The 18,461-nt window shown below is 49.0% G+C and overlaps 1 protein-coding gene across 1 annotated transcript in view; it reads left to right on the top strand.

The window, feature by feature from the left end:
• Positions 1 to 18,461, top strand: part of COL22A1 (collagen type XXII alpha 1 chain) — a 320,119-nt gene that overhangs the window by 171,681 nt on the left and 129,977 nt on the right. The window contains exons 23-25 of the mRNA XM_017501684.2: positions 5,366 to 5,419; positions 16,887 to 16,940; positions 17,612 to 17,665. Of these exons, the coding sequence (XP_017357173.1) occupies positions 5,366 to 5,419; positions 16,887 to 16,940; positions 17,612 to 17,665 (162 nt within the window). The remainder of the gene's footprint in view (positions 1 to 5,365; positions 5,420 to 16,886; positions 16,941 to 17,611; positions 17,666 to 18,461) is intronic.

The raw sequence follows: 18,461 nt of genomic DNA, 5'->3' as shown, positions 1-18,461 counted from the left end.
TTCCTCAAATATGAAATTATCTCTTCTATTATCTTTTGAGATAATTATCATGATTATAATCTTCTATGTGGGAAAACAAAGGCTCAGCAAGCTAAACGGCTTTTCCTTCCAATCTACCTTAGATTTAGACTTCTTTTCTTTACATTATCATAGAGGAAAGGGGTTGGAGAAAGAAAAAAAACAGATAGTTTCTTTGGTTCTACTTACTTAGAGCTTTGTACCCCACCCCTGGCAATTCTAACTTGTTAGCTCTTGGGTGGACCCAGGGAATTCATGTCTCAAGTATTTATTTCTCATCTTTTGGGCTGTTATTTATCATTATTGCTGAAGCTTCCTGGAAGAGGTGGCACTGAACTGGGATGTGATTTTGATGGGCTGAGACAGGAAGGGAGGATTACAGACAGAGGGAGCAGCATGGCAACGTCTCAGGCATCAGAAGTCCTAAGGGGGTATTTGGGGTTGAGCTAAGCAGTCCTTTTGGACCCTTGCTTGGGAAATGATGGTGTGAACTCTGAACACCAGATTGAAAAGGCAGGTTAGGACCCCAGGGCTTGGAATCTCCAAATCAAACAGCTCAGATATATCTTTGGGATAAAGAAGCTCCTCTAACTAACTACATTAGAGAAGAGAAGTGACTTGGACAGAGCTTCTTTCACCCTTTGGGAAGGATAACCTGCCTGCACAGGTTGGCCCAGGAGGGCCTGAAGGAAGAGATTGGGCCTGGGAACAGGGTGGGCTCCTGTGACTATGGCTGCAGAAAGGAAGGCCGGCTTTGAGAGGCACTGGAACGGCCCATGACGCTGCAGGTGTGGAAGGTACAGACGCCAAAGAGATGTTACACTGAGGCTTCTCTGGGTGACGCCCCTTTGTGGATGACCCATGAAAGATCTGCCTCTGACACTTTTCTTTCTCTGGCCTCTTGCCTTTTTGCTTATTTTCTCCTCCTTGCCGAAAACCTTATGCTTCTGATGTTTGTGTCTGTAGATGTGTGTTTCTTTGCATTTCTCTTTCTTTTTTCTTTTTTGAGACGGAGTTTCACTCATGTTACCCAGGCTGGAGTGCAATGGCGCGATCTCGGCTCACCACAACCTCCGCCTCCTGGGTTCAGGCAATTCTCCTGCCTTAGCCTCCTGAGTAGCTGGGATTACAGGCACGCACCACCATGCCCAGCTAATTTTTTGTATTTTTTTAGTAGAGACGGGGTTTCGCCATGTTGACCAGGATGGTCTCGATCTCTTGACCTCGTGATCCACCCGCCTCGGCCTCCCAAAGTGCTGGGATTACAGGCTTGAGCCACCGCGCCCGGCTACATTTCTCTTTCATGCACCACATGCCTCCTACTTGCCCATATGCCTGCTCTTCCAGATCAATTGATTCAACTTTCCTGGCATAGGATCAGCTCCTGAGTCCATGCCTTTTACAAATGCTGATGTCAACTTAGGTGTTCACCTTCCTGAGCATGAGTAAGGTTGTTACATAAGATCCTGGGGTCAGCTGAGGAAGCGGAGAGCTGCTGAGACCTTGCTGCATCCCCAAATGGTGATCGCGTCACCCCAGAGAGGAAAGCAAAGCTTCACACCACGACCACATTGGCATCTTAATGAGCCATTCTGCCCAGTCATGGCCCAGATCTCTGCATCCCTTCCCTCACATCCTTTCCTACCCACCATTAGTAGGAAATGAATCTCTCCTTTCAGTCTTTCCTTTCAGCATAGTTACATTGCTGGCTTGGGTTCTAAATTCTGAGGATGAGTCACCAGGTCCTCCCACTGACCTCGAGGGAAAATGGTTTATTCATCTTGTAAATAACCAGTGACTTTCTATAGAATCACCTGGAAGCAGTTGGAGTGGGTGTCTAGATAGAAAATGGAAGGTGTCTGGTTTCCTTTCCCTGAGGAAGGGGAGCTGGCAACTATTAGCTGTCTTGTGATCAGCTTCCTGATGTCTGCATTAATCAGAGCAGGATCAGATGGATGGAGAAACCCAGAGCCTCCAAGGCTTTGCTATCTTCTGAAGGGATCTGTGACCACATTTTGAATTCTACCTGGCAAGTATCAAGAAACCCACTCTGACCTAAAGTTCATCACATCCTCCAGGCTGATGCATTCCACAGCTCACAGGTGCGGATCCAGGGGTGTCAGAATCAGGCTCACTTACTCTCTCTGCTAGTCAGTACATCTCCAAGTTGTATCTTCCCTTCCTCCCTGATACCACTTTTCTCTAACTTTTCACTGCGATCCCTCGTGTCACTGACATGGCTTGGGACTGCATAGTTCTCAAAGGGACAATTATTCAGCACACAAATGTCTATTGAGTGTCTGCCATGTGACAGGCACTGTCCTGAGCCAACAGTATAGAGCATCAAACAAAAACAGAGCCCGACTCTGCATTCAGAAGGCTTGTGTCCCACTAAGGGTAGACAGGCAATAAATAACCACGAACACCAGTGGTCCATCTGGTGAGGATCCATACTAAGGAAGTTACGGCAGGGTGAGAGGACACAGTGGGACAGAGGAGCTGCTAGTCTGATTAGGCTGGCCAAAGAAGACATTCAGTTCAAAGAGCATTTGAGCAGAAACCAAAGTGAATTGAAGAACTGATCTATGTGGATACCTGGGGAACAACCCAGGCGGGAGGAAGAGCCAGCGGAGAGGCCTTCAGCTTGGAATGCATTTGGCAGGTTTAAGCTGGAGATGGGATGCCAGTGTGGCTGCAGGTGGGGAAAAGGTACACGGAAATGAGAAGAGGGTTGGAGGAAATGAGGCCATGGAGGGCAGGTTAGAGGTCGTTAAAGTTCTGCTCTAAGTGAGCAGAGAAGCATTGCAGTGCTTTGAGCAGAGGAGATGTGACATGATTTATGTTTTAATGATATCATCCTGGCTCTGCTTTGAGGGGAAAAGTGCAATGGCCAAGTGTGAAGGGAGGCACAGTTTAGGAGGCTGCTGTGGTCATCCTCGGGGGAGACAATGGTGGGCTGGTCCAAGGGGATGTTGTGGGTCACGCTGGGCAGGGAGAGGAAGCAGCTCCATCAGCCTTCATCCATCCTATCTGCTGCTCCCGGGGCCGGCACACATTGGACCAGACTGTGTGGTCAGTTGAAACCCCTGACCCCCTGGGTGGCTGTGCTTGGTCCAGGCCACCCAAACCCTTCAAGACTCCTTGCTGTCGCATCCTGCAGCCTCCCATCCTGGGCGACACACAGTCTTTGCCAATGTCTGGCTTTCAGCTGCCTCTGCACACTTTCCTATTCTGTTCCCTGCAGCTGATTTTTGTCCCATTGGGAAGTTCCTTTTTCTCCTTCCAACATGACATCAGCACCGCCTCCCTGGGACATCTTCTTAAGCCCTTTAGGCAGAACCAGGAGCTCTTGATGCTTCTGCATGCCCAGCACAGGCTGTGTGGTCATTACACAGTCTTCCGTCTGCCTTCTCAGCAAACTACGAGCCCCTATGGGCAGAGGCCATGCCTTAGTCCTGCCGGTGTGCCCAGAGCTCAGCATTCAGGGGGACTGAGTTGAGTGGACAACAAAGCAGGAGAGAGTAGAGCTTTATCTTCCACTTTCAGCCACAGTGGGCTCAGTCTAATGTGTGAGACCCCTGAGATTTCAGGACTTGAAGCTCCTTAAAGAGCACTTGCCTCCGAGCGCCACCAGACTTCCCTCTTGTGCAACTCTGATACCTTTGTTCCCTTAACAAAGTGGCAGCAGCCTCCTGGAGGATTATGTGCCTAAGATGGGCCTTGGTTTGATGGTGGCGTTGTGAAGCGGAGGCGGGAGAGTACAGCAGCTCTGCTTAGCCCATTGCTCCTGGGGAAGGGCTGTTTTGGGAGGTTGCGGGTAGAGGTATCACAAAGCCTGTTTCCTAAGCTCAGCACATACTAGTTGTTCATTAAATGTGGGAGGAAGGGAAAAAGGAGAGAAGGAAGAAAGGAAGAGAGGAAGGAGAGGAAAGAAGGGATGGAGAGAGGGAAGGAATGAGAAAGATGGGGATCGGTGGGGAAATAGTGGGATGGAGGGGGCATGGTCTAAGGTAAGAAAAAGGCCTTATGCATGTCCCTGAGTTGGGGGACCTGGGACAGTGGAGATAAGCAAGAATCAGCAAGGGGCAGAGAGAAGAGGGCCAGAGTTGCTGAATGAGAGGGGAGGATGACATCAAGTTTTACGTCTCATAGATACCCTTAGAGTTGTTTTGTAGAAAGCATCCCTTTTAATCATCTTCGGAACCCTGAGAAGCCCGCATCACTGGCACAGCCGTCAGGGCCACATGGAACTGGGTGTGGTCTGAGCTCTGCCCCTTACTAGCAGTGCAAAAATGGAGACATGAGCTCTGAGCCTCGGTTTGCACACCCATCAATGGGATGAGAACATGGGCGTTCTAGGATCCTCTCGCAGAACAAATTAAGAAAGAACCATGTGGAAAGAACTAGAAAGTGAGTTTAGCACAAAATAGGCACTCAAAACGTAGATCTTACTCAACGTCCTGTTTTACCTTCAATTTCTGATGGCAATGCTTTTATTTAATCAAGAAAACCTCCAAGACAAAGCCCAAAAGGGCTGTATTCTGTCCTTCAGATAACCTCTGCTACACAATGTATGCCATTACCACATTGTATAAATTAAACTAACCAACACACACCTTACCCCTGTTTAAGGAGATGGCCTTAGGTCACCCCACAATGTCACCCTACTGGAACTACTGAGCACACATGCACTGAAGTGTGGATTCGCACAGCAGAAGAGGACACATGCCCTGAGTAACTTACCTGGCCACGAGGAGGGATTGTTTCAGTGCATCACGAAGCATTTGCACAGGGAAAATCATGCATTTGTGTAAAGGATCCCAGCAACTCTCCCTGTGATGTGGGATCCTGCTTAGATCAATGAAATGGAAACAAGCCAAGTTTAACAGATTAAATGGCATGCTGAAATCTGTGAAGGAAAGGGGACAGGGGAGTGTGTGTGTTTGTGTGTGTGCATGTGGAGGGCTTACCAATGCACAAAATATCTCTGGGAGAATTAACCAACATCTGGTAAGATGAGCCAAGGAAAGGGACTGAGTGGCTGAGACTGGGATTAAAAGGAGACTTTTCTCAGGTATTCCCTTCTGTGCCTTCTGAATACGGGGCCATGTATTACCAAGCACATTTAAGTTACAGAGCTGGGATCCAAAGCCTTGCTCCTGACCCCAAAGCCTGAGTCGTTCTTCTGATCCCACATTGCTCCTCTGTGGGGGATTTCCAAGGGACAATTGTTAATCTGGGAGGTTGAGAGTAATAAAGACCCAAATGTCCACCGAGACTCATTATTAAATCAGCTCTGGGTGAGGATTGCCTGCTTGTTAATTTTAGCTTCTTCTTTTACACTCAGGGAAAGAAAGGTGACGTGGGACCACCTGGAATCACTGGATTGCTGGGGCCGCAGGTAACTACCTTTTACATGCTCTTCCATAGCAACAGTGTTTTTCTCTGGTTAAATAAATGACCAGGCAGTAGCTCTCAGGTGGATAGCCAAAATCCTGCTGGTCACCTCATCAAAGTATTAAAAAGAACGGCCAGTGAGTCACATGTCCTCCTTCCCTCCTCCTCTGCCATCCTGTATGGGAGCTGAATGATCATTGTTTGCAATCCTGGAGGAATTTCCATCTGGAGGCGACAGATGGGGATGAAAAGAGTGACGAGCAGTCCTAGGAGAAAGGGAAGTTCTGGGAGGTGAGGGGGGACTGCAGGACGAGGTGGTGGGGAAATCAGCCATGAGGAGTCTTGTCTCCCCTTGGTAGACAAGGCACTGCCAGCCAGACTGGGGCAAGAGGAAGGGGGCCCTCCCCTGGGGCACAGCTCTTCAGGGACCTGGTGCACCACTGGGCAGGAATCGGGCAGCATGTGGCACCACTAGAGTGCAGGGCATGGAGCAGCAGAGATAGGAGGATGAACCCAGTGAGAGTTGTAAGGGGATCAGCCACAGAGGCCAGAAAACCAAAAGGGCGGCCACTGGGTCGGGGTCTCAGTCTGTCTTCCAAAACACTGGGACATTGGCCAAGACCTTCCCCGCCCAGGCCTGTTTCCCCATCTGTAAAATGATGGGGTTAGGCCCCCAGTCACAGAGGTCCTCCAGATCATTCATGATGAAGCAGGACCAGCAAGCAGAAGGCACAGAAGGAACAGCAGAGACCCAGGCTCAGCGCTCGCCACTTTCTGGTTTTGAGGGATCTTGGATAAGTGACCCAGCCTTCTGAACTTCAGTTTATCATTTGTTAAAAATACTAGTACAAATAAAAAAGGAGGACAGACCTGGAGGTTGAGGAGAAGAGCAGGGCCTGTGACAGGTAATAATGAGGTCCCGAGGCATAGCAAACAGGGCGTAGACAGACATGGCTGTCCCTGTTCTCTTGGCCTCTTTGGCACCAAGCAGGTGGGCACGAGTCACTGCTGGGCTCTTCTGTTTGGTCCTTCTGGAGCTGCAGTGAAGCAGCTGGCTTCAGCACCACCTGGGACTGGACAGCCCCACCTCCACAGCAGACTCCCCAGGGTGGCGGTCACACTGTCTTTCCCACATTGGCAGGGACGCACTCATCCGGAAAACACTGCTCACTGCACTTCAGAAGCCAGTTTTTCCTGCTGGCTGACATGAAAGCATTCTAGTGAAAGATGGCACCTTGGATGCAATCTGAGACTTCATTTCTGCACCCTTCCTTCAGGTCGAGAGGCAGCAGGAAATAAGAATATATGATCCATCATAATTCACAGTTTTCTAAATATTTCTCATTCACTGTGGCATTTTGCTGTTAATAATGAAAAATAGAGTGGGTTTTGCCTTTGTTTTATTATCTTGCTTCATAGCAAGCCAACCTTGTATATTTTAAAAGTCATCATCAATGCAGCTCTATCAAATTATTTTAAGCTATAATTTTTTTCCCCTACAACTCTTTGTTTGTTATCTGGGAAAAGAGCTTTCGTTCTTTCATTTTTAACTTTGAAGTCATTTTCTTTCAGTAAATCCTTACTGAATGCCAGACACTGAGCTGTGTGCTATAGATATAAATATTGCCAGGCTTTTCATGGCAGGGATTTGCACCCTGTAATCGTGTACCCTGATGTGTTCAGGAATCTCAATGGTTCAGAACCAGGCAACATAGTGTTTGCAGTATGTACCTCCTGGTGGTCTGGTTGGGGCCACTGCCTGATGGAATCAAAGCTGTGTTCAGGTCAGCCACTCGTATGCTAAGAGGCCGGGTTTCTTTCTTTCTTTCTTTAATTTTATTTTACTTTAAGTTCTGAGATACATGTGCAGAATGTGCAGGTTTGTTACATAGGTATACATGTGCCATGTTGGTTCACTGCACCTATCTATCCATCATCTAGGTTTGATGCCCCACATGCATTAGGGATTTGTCCTAGTGCTCTTCCACCCCTTGCCCCCACCCCCTGACAGGCCCTGGTGTGTCTTGTTCCCCTCCCTGTGTCCATGTGTTTTCATTGTTCAACTCCCACTTATGAATGAAAACATGAGATGTTTGGTTTTCTGTTCCTGTGTTAGTTTGCTGAGAACGATGGCTTCCAACTTCATCTGTGTCCCTGCAAAGGACATGAACTCATCCTTTTTTATGGCTGCATAGTATTCCATTGTGTGTATGTGCCATATTTTCTTCAGCCAGTCTATCATTGATGGGCATTTAGGTTGGTTCCAAGTCTATGCTATTGTAAATAGTGCTGCAATACACGTATGTGTGCATGTGTTGTTATAGTAGAATGATTGCTGGGTCAAATGGTATTTCTGGTTCTAGACCCTTGAGGAAGTGCCACACTGTCTTCCACAATGGTTGAACTAATTTACACTCCCACCAACAGTGTAAAAGCATTCCAGTTTCTCCACAGCAGGAGTTTGGGTTTCTATGCATCTCAGCCATTTCCTCTGAGTCACTCTTTCTGACATATCCATGTGTCTACCTGGCCTCGGTCTGGCCTCTGTTTTCTCCTGCCTACCATTTATTTGCTTGTTCATTCATGGATTTATTCATTCAATGGGTTTTTATTAAGTACACACTGGGTACCAAATTCAGCTCCTGGGATGTCAAATCTAAGTAGCTGCGGTCTACACCATGAGGATTCACACATTAATGGGCCAGAAAGAGACATGGATAGAGAAGGTGTTTTCATCTGAACCTATTTATTTAGGTAGGGTGAGGCCAACAGATCAGGAGCTGGCCGTCATTGGAGGTGGTTTGCTCCTCACAGTTTCTGTGGACGAGAGCGTCTGTTTCCTGCAAGGGCTGCCAGGGTTGCACCAGCGGCAGTTCAAAGGCAGAGAGAGTGAAAGGCAGACGTGGGCAGGAGCCTCTATTGTGGTTTTCAAGGGAAGGCAAGGGAGAGGCAGGGTCAGTTGCTGAGCAGGCTTAGCATTGGACAGTTTTGAATAATTTCCACAAGCTTCAAGCTGTAGGGGTGGTTTCTCACGATGTAGTACCTGGCCCAGGGGTGATTTAGGGCAGAGAGGTGGTGTCCTGTCCCAGACTACAGGAGCCTGATTGAAGGAGGTGGTGGGGTTGTGGACTAGGGATTGGCCAGTGTGCATCTCGGGGTCCTACGCTCAAGCAAGTCCTTTGCAATCTCTAGGAATTAGCTACCCCTAGGAGGCGAAGGCCCTCCCTGCATCCACGAGGCCTCAGGATGTCAAAGCAGCATCAAACAAAAACACAGGATTAACCTGGAAGGAGAATCCACCGAGCTGAGCTTTGGAGAGGAAGTCAAGGCTCTGTGGAGGCCCAGAGCAGGATCTTGACACTGACCTGGAAAACCAAGGCTGATCCCATGTGGCCTATCCCTGAAAGAGCAGTGGGGAGAAGTAAAGGAAACCTGCGTGTTGAGTTTCTGCTGTTGCCAGGCATTCTCTTTAGCTTTCACAGATAATCGTGTCTATTCCTTATAACTGCCTGTGAGCAAAATACGCTTACCCTCATTTAAAATCCAGAGAAACCAAGCTCAGAGAGTTTAATTAGCTTTGCGTTATGGGAAGAGCCACACTGCCATCTCAGAGCGTGCAAAGCCCCGGGGTGGCTGGAATCCTATAAGATGCTTTTCATGCCTTTCTTTCAAAATGAAATATTCCACCTGCTGGAAAATTCTATAATAAATCTATACAGCCAGGATGTCCTATGTGGCGACTCCTGTATCCTGGCAGCCTTTTAGGAAAATTGGAAATCTGTGTCTGGCCTGGTCAAGTGTTTATGCGTAGGCAGTGCTGCTGGTGCTGTGCTCAGGATGAAGTCCCTTGAATTGGTGGAAACGCAGGCAGGGGAGGGCTTGGCCTGAGAGAAGGCTGGGTGGGCTGTGGCCCTGGGCCTCTGTGCAGGAATCCCTTGAGGTGAGAAGTCATGAGGGCTAGTGCTACAGGGATCCACCATCTCGGAGGAGGGCTCACAAATTCTGAGCAGCTTCCCCCCAAAATGAACATATCCAAGTCACGAAGGAATTTGATTGCCATGCTAATTTATGCAAGTAATTTTCATGCATCTTCAAATTCCATCTAACTTTATAAATCCAATTGGAACTAGGCGGTTATTAGGAATAATTATTCTTTATTAATGATAATTAGGTTAATTAGTGTTCATGCATCATCATTGTAAGTACTAATCATATTAAATAGTTGTTTAGTCACTGCAGTATTACAGGGATCAAATGTTGTTTTATTTATAATTGGACTGATTGGCTAATTAATAAGTGGTTCATTACTTAGTTGTTTTCATTACTAATAATGAAAAGCCATATATTTTGTTGTTAACATTTATGTCTATTGACTAATTTGTTACTCATTAATAATTAGATAAATTGGTTGTTTAGATATTTTGTTAATGATTAAAGGAGAAGAAAGAGAAGTCACATTTGTGAATTCCTCCAATGTTCTGAGCTAGTTCACATTTCTTTAATCCACACATACTGATTGGAGGAAGGGGCCCCCAACCATTTTATGGCAGCTGAAGATGAAGGCTCTGAGAAGCGAAATCCACTGTCCAAGTCTATGGATGTAGTGTGAGGCCACCTGGGATTTGACCCAAGCCATCCTCAACCAAAGTCCTAGATTTCCTTACACCTCAGTTTCTACCTGTTTGCTCCCAGGCCCGCAGGGGAAGAGTGAGTTGCCTGCAGCACTCACAAGTGTTCCTGACGGTGCCGCTTCTTGTGATTTATTCTCAACCTTCCTGTAGTCCCATTCTTCATTGAAAGATGGGAAACTCTAATATCCTCATCTATAAAAGGACAATAATGTGTAGAATCTTTGGCTTTCTAGAAGTTTCTTTTTCCTTTTTCTTTTCTTTCTTTTTTTTTCTTTGTGGGAGGAAGTGGAGAGGAAAGGGGGCTTTCTAGTCCTAGAAAACCCAAATGCCATTCAAGTATATGCAGAAAAAAATAGAAAACCAGTTCAATGTTGCTTTCCTATGATTTTGTAATTAATTAGTCTTCTGGTTTCATTGGGAAGCTTACCAATGAGGTAACTCCAGTGGCTATTCTGTTTGAGGCATTGTTCAACTTAATTTCCAAGAGAAAAATGAAATGAGGACATGAAATGAGGATACTGATTAATCAGAAGGCCAAGGAAGTTTGGCCCAAACTCAACAGAAGCTATTGAACCTCATGATAAGGTCCCCCAAGGCCATGGAAGATGCTGAAGCACCATTATGTCAACCAAGAAAGCTGAGATGATGTTAAGCCTGTGTTACAGAGTGTTCTCTTATCTGGAAAACGCAAGAGCTTTCTGAAATTCCTCAGCCAACAGCAACAGGAGTAGACCAGCACTCTGTTTACATTCACAGTTACCCTCCCCAGAAATCTGTCTCTCTCTCTCTCTCCCTCTCTCTGGCCCTGCAGAACTTTTAACTAAACACATCAAGTAGATCAAAATTGAATCCATCATCCTCCACACCAAAACCACACACCTGCCACTCCCCTGAGAATCCAAACCACACACCTGTCACTCCCCTACAGAATCATTCCACTGAAAGGCCTCCTCCTTTGAGTGTTTTAGGTTGAGTCCCAGTCCCAATCCAGCTGGTCCCTACCTGACCACTGAGCTGTGGCTTAGACCTGCCCCTGGTCTGCCTGCATCCCTGCCCCCATTACCTTCCTCCAGTGCCGGCCCTGGCTGCGTTCTGCCTGCTTTCATAGTTGACTGTCTCATGGTCTCTCATCTTGCAAGATTTCATCTTACCATTGGCTGCTAGGGACACTAGAAATGTGTCTTTCTAAGCGTAAATCTTTTTGTGTCACTCTTTTAGGCCACCTCGATTATTTCTGTGCTCCCTCAAAGACAAAGCCTTGTCTTTCCTGCCCCAGGGGTGCCTCTCTTCCTCTCCCGCGCCCCCCAGCCATGGCTCAGCTGCTCCATCATCCCGTGGCTTCCTTTTCCTCTTACTCCAGTCCCCTCTGCACATCAAGCTCACCCCACGTTTCGAGATGCTCCTGATTTCTCCGCATGCCTGCCTCTGAGCTCCGTGGCCTTCGAGCACTTCTTTTGAATCTGTTTTCATTCTGTTCAACAGGTATCATGAATTCTGCTACATGCCGGAAGCCATAGTTTTTATACAAAACAATTCTGCAAAGAAAGTATTTTTGTACCTGCCGTACATTTTTAGAAACCAAATCCCTTGCCTAAGTAACACAGCTGCTCAAAATATAACCCTGCCTTTGAATCCCAAGCCCTCTGATACCTTTCCCGGGAGACAAGAGGCCTGTGTTTTATTTGTCTTACTAGTCTGTAATTTTCTGGTGTGGAGGACTGAGTTGTCTTAAGACCCCAGAGAGAACACAGTGGTACCTCGTTGGCTGCGGGGAGGAGCCTTGCCCGCCTCCATGCTGGGTCTCCAGGGATAACTTCTCCCAGGGGCTCCGGGATAGTGCAGGTCCCTGGCTTTAAGGCCCAAAGCTATGCCTGCGCACTGCCCCTCTCCTTTAAAGCCACCACCCACATCTTGTCACATATTGACACTCAAATCTCCCATCCGAGGTGTGAATCTTCCCAGACCCTGAGTGCAGGGACTGGTGCATGGGCAGGTGCCTCGCAGTGATATGGACAAAGTCCTTGTAGGATGCCAGGGCAATAGTCCGTGCTTTAGGAAGTTAAGTTTCCTCCCTTCCCTTTGAGGGAGTGGTAAAGTAGAAATAGCTATCCCAGTGTGTGATGCTCCCCTCCCTGTGTCCATGTGTTCTCATTGGGACAGCGGGAGATGGGGAGTTGGGGAGAGACAGCATGGGGAGAAATGCCAGATATAGGTGATGGAGAGGAAGGCAGCAAATCACACTGCCATGTGTGTACCTATGTAACAATCTTGCATGTTCTTCACATGTACCCCAAAGCCTAAAATGCAATTTATAAAAAATTGAATAAAAAAAAAAGAAATAGCTATCCCAGCTGTGGTCTGAAAGGCCCTTGAGTCCATGGTCCTGCCCACCCTGCCTCCTCCACCAGCCCTCCCCACGGCTGGCTTGAAGCTGTGTCATAAACAAAGTGGACCTTTCTGGTAATCAGGACAAGGGTGACTGTAACCCCCAGGGCAAGGCAGCTACTCTGTTTAGAGTTTCTGCCACCACTGTGTGGCTGTCTGTGGCCATTGGAAGGCAGAGCATGGCCAAGAGGGCAGGGCCCAAGGGCAGCCTGGCTGCAGCTGCATCCCGAGGGCTGTTTCCTCTTGTGACTGCACCCAGCGTTTCCCACCTGGACTTGTGCGCAAGTCCCCTGTAAACTGGAAAAAGGGCTGGAAGCAGATCACCTCACCCTTTTTGTGATCCCTCTTGGAATAGGTTTCCAGACTCTGACAGTTGCTGCTTCCAGCTGCTTCCAGATTCTCTCTCTGTAAGTGGCTACCGCAGTGGCTAGGTTTAATGACTGGGTAGGATTTCGCTCTCATTCCTAAGCATACAGCATCAAAAAGCAGACAGTTATTCAGTCTCTACTGTATGCATAGCATGAAACCAGGTGCTGTGGTCTTACCAAGGAGATAGGCTTTAAGATCTTCAAACCCACATTTCAAGCCCTAAGTTCTAGTCCCCCTTAGCATGCAAAGAGTCTTTTAGGAGATCACATTGTGTTAAAGGGAGGAAAGGGGCTGTAACAGGTGGGTGAGACCCATGCCCCCGAGTGGGGACCGTGCAGACAGTTTGCAAGCCTGGGGTGCTGCGCTTGGGAGGAGGGAAGGGATCAGAGTGCTGTAGCCACATATGAGCCTTATCTAATATCACTTCATCTTCCTCCTCTGTAAAGTGATATGAAAAAGCCCAGCCTCCCATGACCAGTGGGAGGGCTAGAATGAGCCAGTGTATGAAGCACAGGTGAAGCAAACGCTGAATGGAGGTGGCTGAGCCCCTTGTCCTGCCTGTCTGGTTTCTTCTCCCTCCTGGGCTGTTTCTTCCTGGGCTGTTCTGCTCATAGGCTCATCAGTAGTGCTGGGGTGGTGATGGTAGAGTATGGAGCTGGCATAGACCAGTCATACCCAAACCTGGCAGCTCATCAGAATTATTTGGTGTCTCAAAAGTTACCTTTGGAGTCTGTCCCCGACCTGCTGTCTCTGAATCTAAACAACGTTTTTGTGTACTTGCATGTGTGGCAGGTTCTCCAGGTGTGTCTGCAGCAGCCAGAGTTGATGGCTGTGTGATTTCAAGAGGGTCCTCACCCTCTCTAGGCCTCAGTTCTCTTCATTGTCATACAAGGAGGTTTAATTTCCACTAGGTGACTACTAAAGAGCCATCACCTCTAACATGCTGTGAGACTCCAAAACTAGCAGCAGGGCAAGGGTGTTTGCAAGGGGCAGAGGAGGAAAGCAAGCAGGGCCAGAGCAAAGGGCTGGTCAGGGGCCGCCTTCCCGGGCTCACCATTTTGAAAAAGCACAGAGCACTCCAGAGACCATCGGCATCCTTGGAAATTTAAGGAGGGAAGAGAACAGAATTGCTCATTCAAACTGCAAACAAAGAGACTCCTGTGTGGTTGGGAAGGGCCCTCTGATATACTCTATGGGCTTGGGGTGCTGTGTGGCCCTCAAAGACCATGTTGAGGTAAAAATAGATCACCTGTCACCCCTGTAACCCCAGCACTTTGGGGGGGGCTGACACAGAGGATTGCTTGAGCCCAGGAGTTCTGTGCAATAGAGCAAGACCCTGTCTCTACAAAATATAAAATTAGACAAGCATGGTAGCAGGTGCCTGTAGTCCCAGCTATTCAAGAGGCTGAGGCAGGAGGATCACTTGAGCCCAGGAATTAGAGGCTGCAGTGAGCCATGATGACCCCACTGCACTCCAGCCTGGGCAACAGAGCAAGACCCTATCTCAAAAAAAAGATTACCTGGCATGTGCCTTTGGAGTGTGTGGGAGCTCTGAGTGTCACTGCAGGATGGAGCAGCCTGTGGAGGTAGTAAGGCTAGCCGAAAATAGAGCGGGGCCCGGAGGCTTCTTTAAGGCTTTCCAGCGGCCCTTGTCCATTAGGGAGCACCCAGGCTGGAACCTGCCCAGGGCACCCGGCAGCCCTGCCTGCCCCTCCGTTGCTCCAGCTGTGAACCAATGTCTTCGATGAGGGAAGATGCTACCCCCCAAGACTTGACAGCACTGAGCGAGCTGCTGAGAAAAGTAGGTCCAGGTGTCCCCAGGTCCTGTTCAGTAAATGGTCCCGTCTACGCCTGCTTTTTGACTCACGGGTGCCCCCAGAGGGAGAAAGGGGAACAGTTCACCGATGTGGCCACCGCGGCCATTTTTTGGTGTTTCTCGCCCTCTAGTGGCCATGCCGTGTTGTTCTTTCTGAACGCAAACCTAGTGTCTTGGAGACTTGCCCAAGCATTTACTGAGCGCCTGCTGGATGCCACACCCTGGGATAATCACTGTGTGAAGTGCAGAGGGAACAAGAGGGGCCTGTCCTCGAGGGTCTGTGGGTCAGATCAGCACAGTTAAGTTGGTCTTGAGCATGAAGCAGGGAGAGATTAATTCCCCTGGGGAATTTGGAGACCGTCTCAGAAAGGTGGAGAGGGCTCAGCAGGGAGGTGTGGGAGGTGGGGAGGGAGTATCCAGAGGGAAACCTGAGCTAGAAAAGTCATCTGTACCTCCCAGAAGTTGTGTGGAGCAGTGATCGGTGGTGCTGGAGCTGAGGGAGGAGGGCGTGGGGAACTCACCCTCTATCAGAGCCACTGATTCTAAGGTGGCTCAGCTGTGGGGTCGCTGGCTGTTGTAAAATGAGGGCGTCCCTGTGTGAGGCTGTCAGGAACCTGCATATACGCAGAACCACATCCACACTCCCTTCCGGGACCTGGGGTTGTATGATTCCAGCTTGCCCCTGCTTATAACACAATGTCCACTCTTCCTCCCTCCGGTCTCCCCAGACCGCAGGCTGCTTTCCTGGGCACGCGTGTGACCACACCCATTTTCTCGTGCTCCTTCAGTTACTTCCAAGACCTTCACGGCAATGTTGCTCCTCCTCACCCTGACAGCCCATCACCTCTGAGGTCCTGGCTCAGCCTCCGTCTGCCCTGCGCAGGCCCACACTGTCTTCATGTGGCACTGTTGGCTGTCATTCAAAATGCAATACCTTGAACAGCAGCGGGCTGTTATGAACGCAGCCCACCTGCTTTGTCGGCCTGACCTGCTGTTTATTTCCCTGGCTTTCTTCGGGACTCAGGCACCTTCTCTGCCCGCTTGCCATCCTCCCTCCCAGGTACAACGACCACCTGGTATCCCACCACCCCTGGACCTGGATCTGTGCTCATAAGTTTAGTTGGACCATTAGTCTTTTCATTTGTTTTTTGGTGTTTTTTTTTTTTTTTTTTTTTTTTTTTTTCTAAAGGAGGAGACAAAGGTATCTCCCTACAGAGCCAATGTGTTTATTTGAGCCTTTTAAGTCCGAAGGATTTGTTTGTTTGTTTTTTTTTTTTTTTAGACAGGGTGTTTCTCTGCACCCAGGCCAGAGTGCAATGCTCACTGCAGCCCCAAACTTCCAGTCTCAAACAGCCCTCCTGCCTCGGCCTCCTGAGTAGCTGGGACTACAGGCGAGAGCCCCTATGCCCAATTAATTTTTATTTTTTATTTCTGGAGAGATAGGGTCTTGCCATTTTACCCAGTCTAGTCTCAAACTCCTGGCCTCTATCAATCCTCCTGCCTCAGCCTTCCAAAGTGCTGGGATTACAGTTGTGAGCCATCATGCCTGGCTCTTTTCTACCATAATTATTTGTCTACATGTTTTTCCCCTCCCCCACCCTCCCCCTCAACCAAGACAGGAGCCTGGAAACGGGTCTTAATGTTTCTGTTTGCTAACGGTACCCGCTTCTGTTCCTGGCCCTTGAAGATGCCTACAAGTTTAAGTGTAGGCCACGAATGATCTAAATAACATATGAATCTACATCTGGCAAGTGGCTGTGAGGACTGATCCCTGTAGAATCACGAGAGAACCTTCACAAGTACAGATGGGAGACCCACTCGCCCCAAACCTGCAGAACCAGAAGGTCTGGGCGTGAGGTCTCCTCATTCACCCCTGGCGATTCTGACCCTGGTGCCAGCTCTGCTTCATGACTCATGATTAGGAAGCGTTCTTCTGGAAGGCCTTTGTGTATGTGTGTGTCTGCACATGTGCACACACATGTCTATTTATATTAAATGCTCAAACATTTATGTATATAGCAGAATAGATAATATTACAGACAATGGAACAGCCATCACCCACATATGAAATGTTAGCATTTTGCAAAGTTTTGTTCAAGTCTTTTCTTTTTGTTTTTGCCTATTTTTGTTTGAAAAATCAGGCATTACAAATAAAGTAAAATCCCACCTCATCCTCCTGTCCCCTTCCCTTTGCCTCTGTCAAATGCCCAGTGTCCTTAGGAGGCTGGTCTGTGCCCATCTGTAACCCACCCGATGCTCTTTCTCCACAGGGCCCTCCAGGACCACCTGGTGTCCCAGGCCCTCCGGGACCGGGAGGTTCTCCGGTAAGACTGGCTTTGATTTTCTACAAGCACACTTAGTTGGTGGCTTCCTGACCTGTGGGAACTGGGGACATTTTGTGAATGGCCTCTTGTCTTTTATCTGCCCAAGTCCAGTACAAAAACACACACAGGAGGACCCCGACACATAGGCCCCCCAGGCTCTGGACTCTCAGATCTTCAGAAGCCTTGGGTTAGAGCACCACTGGAGCTCATGTGGCACTTTGGTGGCCGCCTCCAGAGCCTGGCATGTTAGCCACCAATTGCCCATTCGGGTGTCTTTTCGTCGCTGGCGATTTGGCTTTGAGGCAAAACAGGACCCAGGCAAGCATTTGCCAATGTTTCCCCTCCCATCTTTCAGGGGCTGCTGAAAAAAGTATCCTGAAAGTGGACATGGGGGAGGGGGAGAATCCAACCACCCACCGCGTGGGGCAGGCCCCGCCATCAGCAGAGGGTGGCAGTGGATAGGAAGAGGTCTAGACTGCAGACCACATAAGCCTTGGACATGTTAACTGCAGACGCACTCCGTATTTCACAGCGGATGACCAAGGACAACGGTGGCTCCGGGGTTCCCACCTTAGACCTGGAGGCCTGGGCCCGTGCCAGGAAAGAGGTTGAGTCATTGATCTGATCTCCGAACAGGTCAGGCTAACGGTGTCCCTGTGGTCCCCTTTCAGGGTCTGCCTGGAGAGATCGGCTTCCCGGGAAAGACTGGGCCTCCTGGGCCCGCGGTGAGTGTCTGGGAACCTCTTCCTGCCCCCCTCTTCCCTCTCCCCATTGCTCTGGGGGCAGTACTGAGCCCTTGCAGCTGGCTAGGACCACTTTCCTAGAGCTGAGGACTCGTTGGCCAGCAAGGCCTGCAGCTCCGGCACTCAGCCTGGATCTTCCTTCTGTGGCGGCTCCCCCATGCTAGTGCCCCATCTGCTGGGAACGCTCCCTATGTGCCCTGGCCAGGGTGTGGATTCGGGCCACTCTCCCCAGGCCACTGCCTTTTCTCTTTTCACCAAAAGACACATTCAAGAGTCTTTTGCTGCTGAAGGCATGACCACTCGTCCTTGAGAAATACCCAGAGGAGAACAGAAGCAATGGGTGGGGAGCTTTGGGGCAGCCTTTTCCATATGATCCTGATCATGTTTTCTCCCTTGCAAACTGAGAGACCCTGGGGCTCTCAGGGGGCAGATGGAGCTTAGAAAACATTAACGTTGCCAGCTGCCATGGCTCACGCCTTTAATCCCAGTACTTTGGGAGGCTGAGACAGGCAAATCACCTGAGGTCGGAAGTTTGAGACCAGACTGACCAACATGGAGAAACCCCATCTCTACTAAAAATACAAAAATTAGCTAGGCATGGTGGCATGTGCCTGTAATGGCAGCTACTTGGGAGGCTGAGGCAGGAGAATTGCTTGAACCCGGAGGGCAGAGGTTGCTGTGAGCCAAGATTGCACCATTGCACTCCAGCCTGGGCAACAAGAGTGAAACACTGAGAAAAGAAAAGAAGAAAAGAGAAGAGAGGGAAGGAAAGAAAGAA

Source organism: Cebus imitator, unplaced genomic scaffold (genome assembly GCF_001604975.1).
Source record: "Cebus imitator isolate Cc_AM_T3 unplaced genomic scaffold, Cebus_imitator-1.0 Scaffold284, whole genome shotgun sequence".
NCBI classification, from domain to species: domain Eukaryota; kingdom Metazoa; phylum Chordata; class Mammalia; order Primates; family Cebidae; genus Cebus; species Cebus imitator.
The sequence above is the reverse complement of the archived record's forward strand: the minus strand, read 5'-3'. Positions and strand labels throughout refer to the sequence as shown.